At 39.6% G+C, this 14,692-nt stretch overlaps 1 protein-coding gene across 9 annotated transcripts in view; it reads right to left on the reverse strand.

Moving 5' to 3' along the window:
• The window catches only part of SPATS2L (spermatogenesis associated serine rich 2 like), a 157,173-nt gene that overhangs the window by 73,670 nt on the left and 68,811 nt on the right, over nt 1-14,692 (reverse strand). For all 9 annotated transcript variants that reach the window (XM_032480099.1, XM_032480098.1, XM_032480103.1 and 6 more), the window contains one exon: nt 9,177-9,240. In XM_032480099.1, the coding sequence (XP_032335990.1) occupies nt 9,177-9,215 (39 nt within the window). In that variant the 5' untranslated portion in view covers nt 9,216-9,240. The remainder of the gene's footprint in view (nt 1-9,176; nt 9,241-14,692) is intronic.

Here is a 14,692-nt window from a genome sequence, read left to right on the forward strand (position 1 = left end):
TATAATTCTAAGTGAAAACTGATAGCTTAAAGAAGTTATAACTTCTTTAATTCCTAGAAAAAAGCCTGGTAAGTTGATTGGTTGTAGAGCAAGAGATACTCAAATGGACTTTTCTCCTACATAAAAAGATCATAAAATTAAAATCAGATAGTGTCTTAAATCTTTTAATTTAGTCCATGATACATTTCTCACATCAGAATTCTCACCTTTAATCTGGTATGTGTAGGTGGAAGGTATGTCTCAAACGGTTGCTATTAATAGCAGCCACCCTTCTAATCTATATTGAGACAGGCAATGGGCTTAGTACACACTTCGTTTCACCCACTTAGCTACTAGCATGTATTCAGTGTATACCTGCATGTTTTCTGTAACTGCGCTTTACTCTTCCTTATGTGTTCCCAGAACTACCAGTTAGACCTGCACATAATTTAGGATAGGGTGAGCCCCTGAGTCCACCAGAAGTCTGTTTTCAGCCAGCCTTTTGCAACCACACAGCATTAGGACTCAGGTAAATATTCTGTTTAGTTTAACTACTTTCTCTGATGAAATCCATATTTGGATTTATCAGTGAAGACAAAAAGAAACAGGGAATTTTCTTTTCACAAGGTATTTTGTTTTTGGCATTTTTATCAGCATAGAAAAGTAAGATCTTTTTAATTTATTTTCTTCTTCTAACTTACAATATTCAATACAAATCTTTCCTCACCTTCTTTGGAATTTAAGATTTCCACTTGGAGTGGAGGAGCTAATTATTGACATCACTCCCTGTGGGTTTCCCCCACCACCCCGCTCATTCACAGAACTTTTCAGATAAAGAGTATTATGAAGGTACAAGTCACTATTACCCTTTAATCAATACCAAATAAAGGAGTTGGTTACCACTTAGTCAACAGCAGGACAAAGGAGTAAATTTAACCTCTAAATTATATCAATCTTGGATATTTCTTCACTGTAGCGTGAAACTAGGAGGGGTCTCACCACCATGGAAACCAGGGACACTCTCCAGGGGAAGTGTATTTGTTCACCCACAAACCATTTTTTATTCTAACTGGTTTGACCAATTTCAAAAGGGCATGCTGCTTTAAACATCAGGAAAAATTAAGATCTTTCTGACCAGATCTTGTTTTCCCAGTGATTTTTATGAGTTTGGTTGGCTTTTTCTCTAAAGGCAGTAAAAAGAGTTAAAACTAGTTTGTGTATTTAGCCTTAGGAGAAGAGCTAGAGCCACAATTTGAGCCAATAAAAACGTCAAACAAACATTAGCACATGTCCATGGATGGATGAGTGGGTAAAGAAAATGTGGCACGGACACACCAGGGAATACTGCTCAGCCTTTAAAAAGCAGGAAATCCTGTCACACGCAACAACATGGACAAACCTTGAGGACATTATGCTGAGTGAAATAAGCCAGACACAGGACAATGACTGCATGAGTCCACTTACACGAGGTATTGAAAACAGTCAAACTTTCAGAAGCAGAGAGTAAGAGTAGCGGTTGCCAGCGGCTAGAGGAGAAAGGAAACGGGGAGTTGCTGTTCAACGGGTATAAAGTTTCAGTTGTGCAAGCTGATTAAGTTCTAGAAATCTTCTGGGCAACACTGTGCTGTAGCTAACAAGACTGCAGTGTACACTTAATGAGCGTAGAGCTCATGTTAAAGGCTCTTAACATAATAAAAAAAGAAAAACGTTAACTTTAAGTTGTATCATTGCTCCTCGATCATCATTTCAGGACATTTTTATTGATAATTATCTGCAAGAATGGAGTAGCAGATTTCTAAAGTGTCCACAGACCGGATGGCATCAGAAATGCTGTACCAGTGAGCCATAGATCAAATTCCCATTTTTTTTTTTTTAACAAGAAACTGAGTACAGAGAGTTTGTGTACCACATTCAAACTGTGGCAGCTGATTAGAATCAGGGCTAAGGCTGCCCTCAGGTTCTCTGGTCCGTGGTACAGTCCCCTTTTTGATCTTTTACAGTGCCTATGAAGTGGAAAAGATCATGGATTCATCCAATATTAGAGCTGGAAAGGGTTTTGGAGATCCTCCACATAAAAATGATCCCTCATTTGGCAGATAACGACACCGAAGCTCAGAGGGGTTACACAATGCATCAAGGACATACAGTTTTTCAGTAAAGTTAATGTGTCCCTTTGTTTTCCTAAGTCTAGTTAGAAATAGAGTATACTGTTAATAGAAAATAAGACTTTTAAGTCATCCTTTGCCCTAGAAGTCGAGAGGACTCCCTGCACGAGCGGCAGAATGGCTCAGTTTGCTAAGAGAAGGGAAACTCTAGAGTTTGCATTCTAATTTATTAATTAACAGTGGTTCTCAAAATTTTAAATAATTCTTCCCACTAAACATATAAACCTCATGCTTTTCTCTTACATGACTGAATTCCAAAGTAGTTATTTCAATTTCCTTTTTCAATATAAAATTTTGTTACAGTCTCAAATACTGTGGCGGCCACAGAAATCTCCCACTGCTGAAAGCAGAGCTGACTGACAGTCCAGCTACTGTCCCTCTGGGTCCACCCAAGCCACACTCCCCTAGGATGCAGCCAGTCAATGGCTCAGGTGGTGGAGTGCCAGTGACAGCTCGTTTCTGAGGGATACGGAAGCCCCCCAGGTGGGGGACTGGAGGACTCCCATCAACCTGTGCAAACTTTCTTAGAATTGCACTGTAAGTGGAGACTTTTCCTACCCAGTTTTCTTTTCTTATCCTCCTTTCAAAGATGGCAGACCTGCATGTGCATCTGTAGACTCTCCTGCTTGCACATACTTCCTTCCTTTTCTCTTTGCGGGCACCTGCTTCCCCTGCTTCCCACCCCTCAGAAATCTCTTGCTCATCTAATCCCATCTTGGCCTCAGCTCTTGGAGGACTCCAACGAACACAAATATGCTCTTTCTAATTGTTCCCGTCTTCTCCCTACTGACGTTCTAATGCTTGTCCCAATGCAGGGAGGTGCGCTCCACTACCTTCTCCTTCCTTCCTACTGAGAATCGCCATTATAGAATCTTGGCTCGGTTATTTAACTAAATACTAATTAGCAAATATTTGAGGGGGCATAGAGTCTATTTTATTACTACTACAGGAGCTACCGAGTACACAGACAAATTACAAATACGTCTGTGCTTATACGGAACTTGTAATCAAGTAGTGGAGAAATCACTTACAGAGAAAAAGTGGTTTTAATAATAATAGTAATACAAGCAGTATACTTTCAAGCATGGACTCAATCAATCTACCTCCCTACCTATCTAATCCATCTGGACAGATTTTTAATGCTCAAGGTCAGAAAAGAAGGAACCACTGAAGCCTTATCATTTTTTAAAAAAATTTGTAAAAACTGGATAATTTAATACAAAGGATCATTGTGAAAAATAACTAGATTATTGGTAAAGTACCCATAAATTCCAAGGGACTGCCAACAGAGGTAACTTTTTTCCTGCCACCAAAGGAAATTTTAATTTTTGACATGCTCCTGTATTGTTTAGCCTTAACCATCCATCTGGTATATACCTCTCAGCCACGGTGCAAAAGGGACTAAGATAAAAGACTGGAAGGAGAGGGGGCGGGAGAAGCAGAACAGAAACACTGTGAATTCCAATTGTGTAGCCTGTAAAAAAGCAATGTGATGCTAATTCTGCAATAGTAAATTTCTTCTTATCCCCTGAAACTGATGCTGACATTTCCATTTATTCATTCAGTTCCTTTAGACTCCTTGTCAAATCTCTTCCAGTTGCCAAGCAACAACAACAGCAGTTCTGTACATAAGCATTAGGCAGTAACTATTGTCAATGTTTCTCCTTTCTTTGAAAGGGAAATGTTAACGACCCTTTCCTATGAGAAAAGGATGACAAAAACGTATCCGTGGTGAAACCAAAAAGCTGTGTGTGTGGTTTGTGTTTTTGCTGTTTGAATCTAAGGACTGGGTAAAACTGACCTAAACACTCTTACAAAATTATGAAATTAAGATTTGCTCCAAAGCTTGCATGGTTTGGTCTTTAAAAACAACTGCACATCATTAAAACTTGTCCCGCGTTCCATGAAATGAGTTCCTTCTTAAATGGAGTTAATATTTTAAAGATGTATGAGGATGGACTTTTTTCTGTACTTTCTCTGGTCCTGTTAAAAGCTCTTTAATCAAACTCTTGGGTTTTTCTGACAATACTCCCCTGCATAAAGACTTGACCCATATTTCAGTACTTTGTAAAACATAGCTCAAGACAGTTACATGAGAAATAAACAAATAAAATGGGACGGCATACTTGGTTCCTCAAAGTGGCTTAAGGATCACTTTTTTGGTTGGAATTAGTTATCAGTCCATAACTGGACTTTCAGCACTATTATTTTGTAACTCCATTTGTAATCCCATTTTACAAACAAGGATCTCCTTGGCTTTCTATCACCTGAATGCACGGCTGAAATATATTCTATTTAAACTGATTTATAATAATATATGAAAACATCTGACCAGAGATGTTATTTTGTGTATGCCAGTTCCAATAATCTTTTCTTATTCAGTTGAGAATTATATCTAAAATTTAATAAATCAATTTAGCTTGGTACCCTAGTGTTTCATATGAGCAATAATGTAATAGTCACCACTGAGCTCTATGCTTAACTCATCTATGAGTTTCTAGTGTTAAATTGCTATTTTAAAAAATATGTTATTTAGAAAAGAGCTGTAAAAAGTGAATTGGCCCTGAATATAAGGTCCCTGATTAGCCTAAAAATTTTGTTCTGGTATCTTTGTTTAATAAAGTGAGATATAGAGATTTTTTTTTCTTCCTTTTTCTTTTTCTCTTTCTTTCTTTCTTACTGTGGGATATAACTCACCAAAGGACTTGATTTGTTATTCCTGAGACCCACCTGAGACCACCTACCTCTGTTTGATAATCATCTCATAAAGATGTTGCTTTTCTGCAGAACCATGGGTAGTCAACCTAAATAGCCTAAGCTTGTTTTGAGAAGCAACTTAAAACTTGCTTTATTTAATAGCAAGAAGAGTACTAAAATGAGATGACATTTCCATTAACCTACACTTCAGTTTCTAAGAAGGCTGGAGGTTTGGCAAAATATCGTGAATAAGAAATGTAGTCTCTAAAGAATGTCACTCTTCAAGCAGGCATGTTCATTCATTTGTTATCCATTCGTTTATCTAACTCGAACTAGGGGTCAACTATGTGTCAGACTCAAGAATATGAGGATGAGAAAGGCCCAGTCCCTGCCCCCAGGAGCAGACAATCTCACTTGGGGAGACAGACAACTAATAGTCACAGTACAGGGGATAACGGCTGTAGTGCAGACAGCAGGGAAGCCTACCGAAGCACAGGGGAGAACAGAGGGAGGACAACTCACTCGGGAGGGGCAGGAGGGCGGACAAAGGAGGCCTCCGAAAGGGTTCCTAAAAGGAAGGTGAGTGAGGGGCAGGTCCCTGGGGAGGACGTCCCAGAGACAGGAAACTGCCTTTGTAAAGGCCTGGAGGCAGAGACACTGGTGCTGCATTGAAGGGAGAGAGTGGAGAAGAAGCTACAGAGGTAGAAAAGGAGTCAGGGTGAGATCACACAGAGGATGAATGTCACGCTAAGGAGACTCAACTTTGACTTCGAACAAAATTTCCAGTTTAAATCCTTTCAGGTATAATCCAATAATATAAAGGCACTTAAAGATAAACAGTCACAAAGAGTGGCAATAGTAAATTTCTGTTGTCTTGAGTATTAGACCTTAGGTTATGTCTTTGGACGAAAAGCCGCCTGAGGACAGAAATGATTCCACCACCCATGCACCTCCTTTCCAATTCACCCAACAGGGGACCCACTAGAGATAACTGATGAGCTCATTTCCTGCAAGACTTTTACTAAGTATTTAATTTCCCACAGTGCTTGACTAGATACTGTGTAAAAACACTCACAAATCTGTTCTCACATCTCTAAAAGCTTATCATTTATAATTTAAGACATAACAGTTGTTATTATTCTTAATTTTCCGAACTAAAATGTCATTGCTGTGTGACAGATTGGGAAACAAACTAATCATGAAAAGGCCATAAAAGCTAATAACTAAAGAAATAAAGGTACAAAAATAAATCAATGGAAAATTACAAATGATCAGAATTTTCTGTTTATTAAGATTTATTTTATTGAGCTGAGAAATTTATTAACCTTTTGATACGGGAAGATGGAATTTACTCACTGAGTTAGAGGAGCTTTACTTTCACTGTCATGCAGATTGATAATATTTACAGCTTAAACATCACCCTCTTTCAAAATAATGCCAACATTTTGATAAGTTACTGAAGTGCAATGGCAGAAACACCATCTACTGTTCCTCTTCAATGTGTAACGTGATGTTGGTCATAACAAGTGGGTGAATGTGGGCCTAAGCGAATGCATGGAGTGTTCACAGTGACTCTGTGGTATGCGTGCTGACGGGGCAGCCTCCTTCCCCTTGCTGGCTCGAAGCCACCTCTGTTTTGAATAAGACATTCTGTCTTCTGAGCCTACCAGACTGGTCTGTCCACTTGCCATGCTTTGCAAGGAATCAATTACTATGACTGTGATTCTTGAAAGTGCTTTTCCTTCCCATAACCCAACTTTAGGAGCTGTTCAACCCACCCATAAACAGACATTTGGAAAGGGCCCAATCTTTGGTCAGCACTGGTGCCGGGCCTGGCTTCTCAACTTGGGGAACACACAGTCTCTCCCAAGTGCATGACTGTGAGTCATGGAGAATATGAAGCCATGCTATAAAGGGGGCAAGGATTTCTGCTATTGTTTGCTCAATGGTCAATAAGTGAAAACAGTTTTGTCTTAAAATAATATATGGACTATATTACAGAATATAATGGGTAAAATGTTTGCAGCAACGTTAAAGATAACACGTTAAGACTACAAAGAAATGGTATGCGGAAGTTGGTTTTGAGCATGTCCCCAGAGACCTGGGGTAGCAAGTTTGTTCTTCTGTGCCCTGGGGTTATTTTGGTGGAAAACTCCGGGAGGCAGTACTGTAGTGGAAAGAGCACAGGCTTTAGAACAGACAGAACCTGAGTTTCAATCCCGGCTCCTTCACATTCCCTGAGAGTCTGACTTTGACCAAATCATTTTACTTCAAGCCTCTGTGTCCTCATCAAACAACAAAGTGATTTAATATGAAGACTAGAAAACAGGCAGCACAGTAGCTGACAAAGCTAGGGGAGCTTTTAAAAATATATCGTACCAAGTCACGCTCCTGCTTACTTAACACCTTTCAGCAGCTACTTCTGCTCTTTGAATAAAACCCTACCTGGCTCTCTTATGGCTCTAAACCTTTTGGGGCACAGACCTTCTCAGAATAATTTTTAAATAAAATAATATGATTACAGAGGAAACCACTTATACTAAAATAAAGTTAAAATATTAATAAAAAATTATGCTACAGTAATATACGGTCCTCTCTATCAATATCAGGTAACACGATGTAATGGCAGGCTCTGTAACTACAGTAATTTTGAAGCAGTGCTGAACAAACACCATTTCAGGATGTCTGCAACAAATGTAATTTGAAATAAAGAGATCTGTGATTTCTAGCTGTGAAAGTCACAGGTACCCCTGCTACTCCCGTGGGCTGTTTTTTTCTCCCCTTGGCCTAGATTCATGATTGAAGGAAATGCTCACTTCGATTTAGACAAGAGTAAAGATGAAAATGCATTTTTTCTCATCCAACTTCGTGAAACCCTATCTTCCCCTCGTGGATCCTGTGGAGGCTGAGGAAGGCAGGTGACAGGCCGATTTTCTACCAGCACTGGCTCCTGCCACACTCTCCGATCTCAGCGCCCACACCATCCTCTGCCTACCACACTCCGGACACACGCTGGCCACTCGTTCTTCAACCACATTGGACTTCAGTGCACCTCAGGCGTCTGCTTATGCTTCTCTACCTGGAAAGCCCTGCCCTGGGATCTCTGCATGGTGTTCCTTTCCTGTTTTCTTTACCTTAGCTCAAATATCACCTCCTTTGGGAGGGCTGCCCCGACCAACTGCATCTAAGGTAGCCACCTCCTGCTGCCACCCTGCTGCATCATGGTTACCACTATCTGAAATGATCATGCTCATTTATACGTTTTCATGTTTACTCTCTGTTTCTCTGCCCTTAACAGCGAGCACTGTGGGAGCAGGACCCTCAGCCACAGGTTCAGTGCCATATCTCCAGCATCTAGAACAGTGTTTGGGACAATGCAGGAGTCTGATAGATCTTGGCTAAATGAAAGAAAGATTACTAAGGATTCCAGCAATGTTACCACTTTCATCACTCACCCTGCATGTTAGGTACTGTGGGGGATACAAAGAAAGGAAAGACCAAGCCCTGCCCCCGGGCAGTTTACAGCCTAGCGGAGGTGAGGGGGCCTGCGGGAGGTTGGAGCGAGCTGCAGCTGAGGGTCTCCCACTCTGCTGTGCAACCACGGACACATCTCTTCTAGGACCTCAGCTCCCCTGTTGCCAGATGACAAATTTACCTCCATGGTCTCATGTGATCTACTGTTATGATCATTAAGAGCTAACAGTGCAAGGGAGCACATATGGCAGGTGAGGGCTTGTGACCATAGTGGAGGAAACTCACAGAGGACGACAGGACTTGCAAGGTCTGTGAAGTGTCATCAGCCTCCAACAAATAATGAGGAGGGGAGATTTTCAGAGTCATGAACTCTCAGTGCTGAAAGAAACTGTCAAGGTATTCAGCATGACCCCCAGGTAATGCTTTGGATGTCTCTATATGAGGAAATTTCTGGAGATGTAACATAATAGCCTAGCTCTCAGATGTAACCAGTACGGTGGTTAAGAGTGTGAACTGCAGAATGGAACTCCTAGGTTCAAATCCCAGCTCTGTTACTGACCAGCTCTATGAACTTAGGCAAAGGACTTACCTTCTCTGTGTCTCAATTCTCTCCTCCATAAAATGAGAATAACTTCATGGGGTTATGGTGAAGATTACATGAGAAAATGAATGTAATGTGCTAAACACATATTCAGGAAATGCTACTTAGGATTCTGGGGAGTGGTTTTCTAGTGTGTCAAACTTACTATGTATCCCCCCACACCATTTCCCCCTTTTTCTATTATAATTGAGTTTTCACTAGCTAGAGACTACATTATCCAGTCTGGAGTTTCTGCAAGCCGATGTGTAATTATATCATACCTTTTCCTTGACATTCACATGAGTATTGAGTTCAGCCATCTTGCTTCTAGTGGAATAAAAAGCCCTACAAAAGAAGGAAAAAAAAAGATTAACTTTAAAGTTTTAAAATTGATTTTTCCATATGTTATTTTATGCTCTCTTACAACATAGTAAACAATTTCATTCAGCCATAATCATAAATACCATTTTAGAATATAAAAATACTTTCAAGCTAAGCACTTGTCTTAGATATGTTCTAAAAGCATGTTATGATAACTCCAGATGCCAATGTAAAATCTTTTATTCATACTGTACTAACATGGAAGATGACAAAGACAGATGGATATGGACCCAAACTGTGTTTCTTATTATGTAAAAGAAAGGTGGTCAAAAACAGTGAGTGGAGGAAAAGTGTACCTATTTTAACTAAGCACAGTCATCATAATCCTTATATTTCCAATGCTTTATTATTCTCGAGCCAATATAACATCCATCCTGCATGGATGTAACTACATGAAAGCACTCCAGGAAGAAACAGGAGAAACGGTTCCAGATTAAAACATAAGAAACCCGAAACAACCGTTTTTAAACTTGCGTTTTCACTCATCAACATATGAACATCCTTCCAGATCAACACATATATACCTTTACCATGTTTTTAATGACCATAAATTCAGGATCTCTAGTCTCAAATGGACTCCTAAAATTGCCCATAATCTTTCTGTTTCCCTAAATTCTTTTGGTTTTCAGCCTTTGGTGTCCAATCTTCTTTGAGAAGTGGCCCACTCTGAGAAGATCCGTATTCTTAACACTAAGCTGTGGAGTTTTCTTTCTTTTCATCTGGTCCCTAAATCTTTTACCATTATTATAGAAGATAGATCTTCAGTCTTTAATAGTTTCAATCTCTTTTTGAAATAGAGCATAAATGATTTACAATGGGAAAACGGATTGGTTCAGAAATTAGCAGCTAAACAGGCCAACACATCAATATGCTACCTACTTGCATCTTTAATGCTTTTTGTCAGTCAAGAACCACTGAAACCCTTTCTTATATTCTTTTTGGCTTTTGCTACAAAAAAGTGTATTTAGAGTTGATATATTTCAGGGATAACAATTCCCCTCACCATTTTCTTTTAAGCCCAGGTCTTAAATAAAGTATAAATTCAGATCCATTACCTTTTGTTGATTCAGGATGAAAGCTGGCAATATATAATCTTAACTTTATTACCACTCAAAGATGAATCCATGCACTATTATCTATTATCAAATATTAGAAACAGTGTAAAATTTGATTTTTACTAGTTTCTAAATTGTATTGTCACTGACACATGCAACTGGGCACAGTAGTGGGGGGAGACGCTGCATACTCGATCCCCGGAAACATATCTCCTTCTCACATGCTCTGCAAAGAGTGCCCATCCCATTGGATACACCTCCAGTCTATGTAACTCTTCCAGATGGTAAATTCTATATCCTCTGCCTTGGCATAAGGGCAAAAGTAAATAATGCTAGCTGACAAGTAATAACTGACTTTCATTCTATCATTTATTCTTGACCCTGAGAGTTATTAGTAAAAGAAAATAGGATCATTTTCTGATATCAGTAACAGTGACTAGAGATGGTATGTGAATTGCAAGGACAAATAATCTGGTGTTTTCGTTACCAGCCATGGATGAAAAGTGAAACCTTTGATCAGTCATCACCATGCCTGCAAGATGGTCTACAAGCACGATATTTGAAGATATTTGAATAGTTGATTTTCTTATTCAAATGGAAGTTTTGGCATTATGTAAACATACACTGCATACATATGGACTTTTCTGCATATGATACGTTTGTATGAGTGTGTGAGAGAATGAGGATGGGAGAGGGAGGGAAAGAGAAACAGTTGCAACGACGGAGCTAGGGAGGCTCAAAGGAGACGGTTGGTCTTGGTGCTCTTTGTTAGGATGAATCTGTGAGCCATGATTCCTTTCATTAGACTAGATTAGCTAAGTCTTCTGGACCCATCTACTCTTGCCATTATGGATGTGTGAAATCTGATAGAAAAAGGGTTTTGTTTTTGCTTTGCTTTGATGTCTAGCATTTTCTAAAGTATAAAACCACGGAGGATTCAGGGAGGAATTCCACTGAGGACAGAAAATTTCTGCGATCTGAGTAAGTGGCAGTACTGAATGGTGAACTATAACCATGGGAATATATTTATTTTCTTGGGATTCCCTTTCTCACTGGCCTCGGCATCTAAATCAAGGAAGACTCTTCTTCGGTAGTGATGCCAATAAGATGAATTACAATTTGGAGGGGGGAGTAGAAGGAAAAGGCTGGCCAAGAGGGTAGAATGGAGCTATTACAGATTTCTCAGGTGGGAAGATAAGATAAAAATAACTTGTAGGGAGCTGTTCTTTGCCCATTTTACTCCACCAAATTTTTTTTCCTGTGTGGAGGGCTGCCTCCACAGACCCCCTCTTCCAGGTGGAGTCAATGCTCTTTGCACATCAAGACTTTCTGCTGGCTGGTATATAACAGGGAGATTGTGAAATCAGCTACACCTCCAGTTATGGAAACTCGATGAAAGATTGCAGTCTAAACAGAACATAAATATGACTTGCCTTAAAGAATTAAGAGCTTAAGTGGCTAGACAGTTAAATTGGGGTCTATTAATAAAGACAAACATGAGGCTGATCTTCAGTGAGTCAAAGGTCCTTGTCGAAAGTCCACACCTTGGACTGACACTAGCCCTTCCAGAATATTCAGAAGCACACTTTGCCCTGGCATGGTGTCACAGGCTCATCGCCTTTCCTCTGACTCCCTCACCTCGATGAAAGTGAAACTGTGCTGAACTCCTATTCTCCTGGGATTCTGTTCTCTGCTATGAACTGTATCTGGACAGTCAGATCTACTTAATTTGAATCTTAATTGTTTAATTTAAATAGTTAAGGAACTTTTCCTTCTATCTGGACAGTCAGATCCATTTAATCTGAACCTTAACTGTTTAACTTAAACAGTTATGGAAATTTTCCTCCAGGAAACATATTGTCACCTCCTCCCAAATGACAGGCCCAGAGTTCAGCAACTTAAAACTCCATCCCTCATAACTGTGGACCCCCTGGGGTAACCTGAGAAGCATCTAGTGCTGTGAGTGACAGATGTGTGGGACCAACAGACCTCTTACTTCCGTCGCGTCACACTTGGTCACCGTACTTGATGGTCCATCACCAATGGACCTGACTGATGCTCATAGCCTAGCATATAACTTGAAAGGCACAGCGATCTCTGACTTCTTGGAAAAGAACATGGTTTCTAATTCCCATTATCACTTAGGACTGTTCTAGGAAAAGACCAATTACTGAGGCCTAACCATTCAAATCCACACACACATGTTCCATGCATATCAAATATCAATAGAAAATGAAGATAACCAGAAATACAAGTCCTGGAGTTGTTGCAACATTTCAATAGCTTAGGTACTTTTGAAATTTTTTTCCTATAATCATACGTCAACTTTCAATAATAACATTATAAATATACATATATATATCATCTACATTTTATGAATATCCTAGAAAAAAATAAAGAGCAAGGAAACTGTTGACTGAAATTTTATTTATGAAATCTCAGATTAACGTCTCACTTCACTCTAGATATATAGTCCATAGTCAAAAACTTATTAGGAAAGATATCAATCCCAAAGAAAAGAATTTTACAATTTATCACCAATATATCATCTATACACTTCCCCAGTGTAAAATTAATAATCCATAACTTTAGTTACCACCAATCACTTCATGTGTAAAATTATATCAAATTGAACTTACTTAGGCAAAGATCTTACTTAATGTGTATTACTGCTAGTCAGAAACTCTATTACTTTGTAGATAAATATCCTCTCTGAAAAATAAACTTGTATAGTACAAATTCTGGCAAATATGTTTCAGCCTTCCTAATTAATACAATTCAGTGAAGTTTAATATATACGACAATCTGATTAACTACCAAACTGAGTTTAAAAGAGATATAAATTTATATGTATTCATATTTCTCATGCAATGGTATAAATCATAAAGAGTTAAAACAGTGTATTGAAACACCAAATTGCTTTCTGTCTTCCCAGTCTCTGTGTTTCCTCCTGTTTCATTGTGCAGGCAGTAATAAAGTTTCAGTTTTGTTTCTCTGAAACCTATTGCTGCTGTTAGACGGACTTTCCTGTTCTCAGGTATGACATCACTCTTCTTGAATGAGATTTAGAGAACCAGAGGAAATACATAAGAAAAAACTTTAAATGATGATTTTAACCACTTTCTCAAGTCATTTATACACATTTTTCCCACGCTTTATAAAAGCATAAAAATAGAGAATGCCAGTTGGTATGGGAGGGGGCTGAATCCTGAAAAAAGAAACTTCCTTAGGTCATTTTCCTGCAAAGCCAGATCTGAATATGGCTAGTCTGAACCAGAATGTGCTGGGAATGTAAAATATACCCTGGATTTCAAAGGCTTGCTACAAAAAAGGAATGTAAACTGTCTCAAGATTTTTTTTATATCGATTGTGTGTTTAAATGATAATACTTGACATGTTGGGTTAAATAAAATGTAACATTAAAATTACCTTCATCCATCGCTTGTTACTTTTTTAATGTGACCACTAGAAAATTTTAAATGGCCTCTGTGGCTTACATCACACCTTCACTGGGAAGTGCTGGCCTGCAGCAGTGGCTCTCAAAGTGGGGTTCCCAGAGGCACAGCAGTAGCAGCACCTGGGCACTTGTTTGAAATGTAAATTCTCTGCCCCTCACTGAGGGACTCGATCAGAGGCTCTGGGAGTAGGGGACATTGGTCAGTGTTTTAACCCGCCCTCTGGGGCATCAGACACACACAAACTGAACTTGGAGAACCACCGCTCTAGAGTCTGCAGCCTGGGAATATTACGAAAGGGCCTTTTCCTTAATCCTCATCGCTACGCACAACAGATTCTCTAGAAGCCGAGAAAGAGAAATAGGAGGACAGTTTCCTAAAAATTACCTTGTTAAGGAATGGTCTTCTCACCAACGTGTTATTAATAACAATTAGCACACTTAGGGAGCACTTCGAATGTGCCAGACCCTCTACTAAGTGCTTGATATTTATTTATTCATTTAACCGCCATACATACTCGTAGAGTAGAAATTGTGAGCATCCTCATTTCATACATGTGAAAGTGGAGGCACAGAGATTCAGGAAGTAACCCAGGTTCCCACAGCGAGTGGCAGGGCCAGGACTCAAACCCAGGCAGTCGGACTCAAGAGCCCAAAGCCATTGTTCTCATCGTACCTCAAATCCATCGTAAACAAATCATGGGGCTCAAGCTTATGAACTGCAGTCAGAGCTCTGCAAGGAGAGTAAAACCGGTTCCGGACTCTGTCCTCTAAGGCTGGCTGGCATGTGATATGGGCTTTGTATATATGGAGGACACAGACTGCAGAGCAAACCACCAAACTCGCACAGGAACGGGCGGGAATGTAACTGTTATAAAGACATGGCTGTTTTCCAGCAGTTTCTGCC

The sequence above is a fragment of the Camelus ferus genome, chromosome 5, assembly GCF_009834535.1.
Source record: "Camelus ferus isolate YT-003-E chromosome 5, BCGSAC_Cfer_1.0, whole genome shotgun sequence".
NCBI lineage: Eukaryota > Metazoa > Chordata > Mammalia > Artiodactyla > Camelidae > Camelus > Camelus ferus.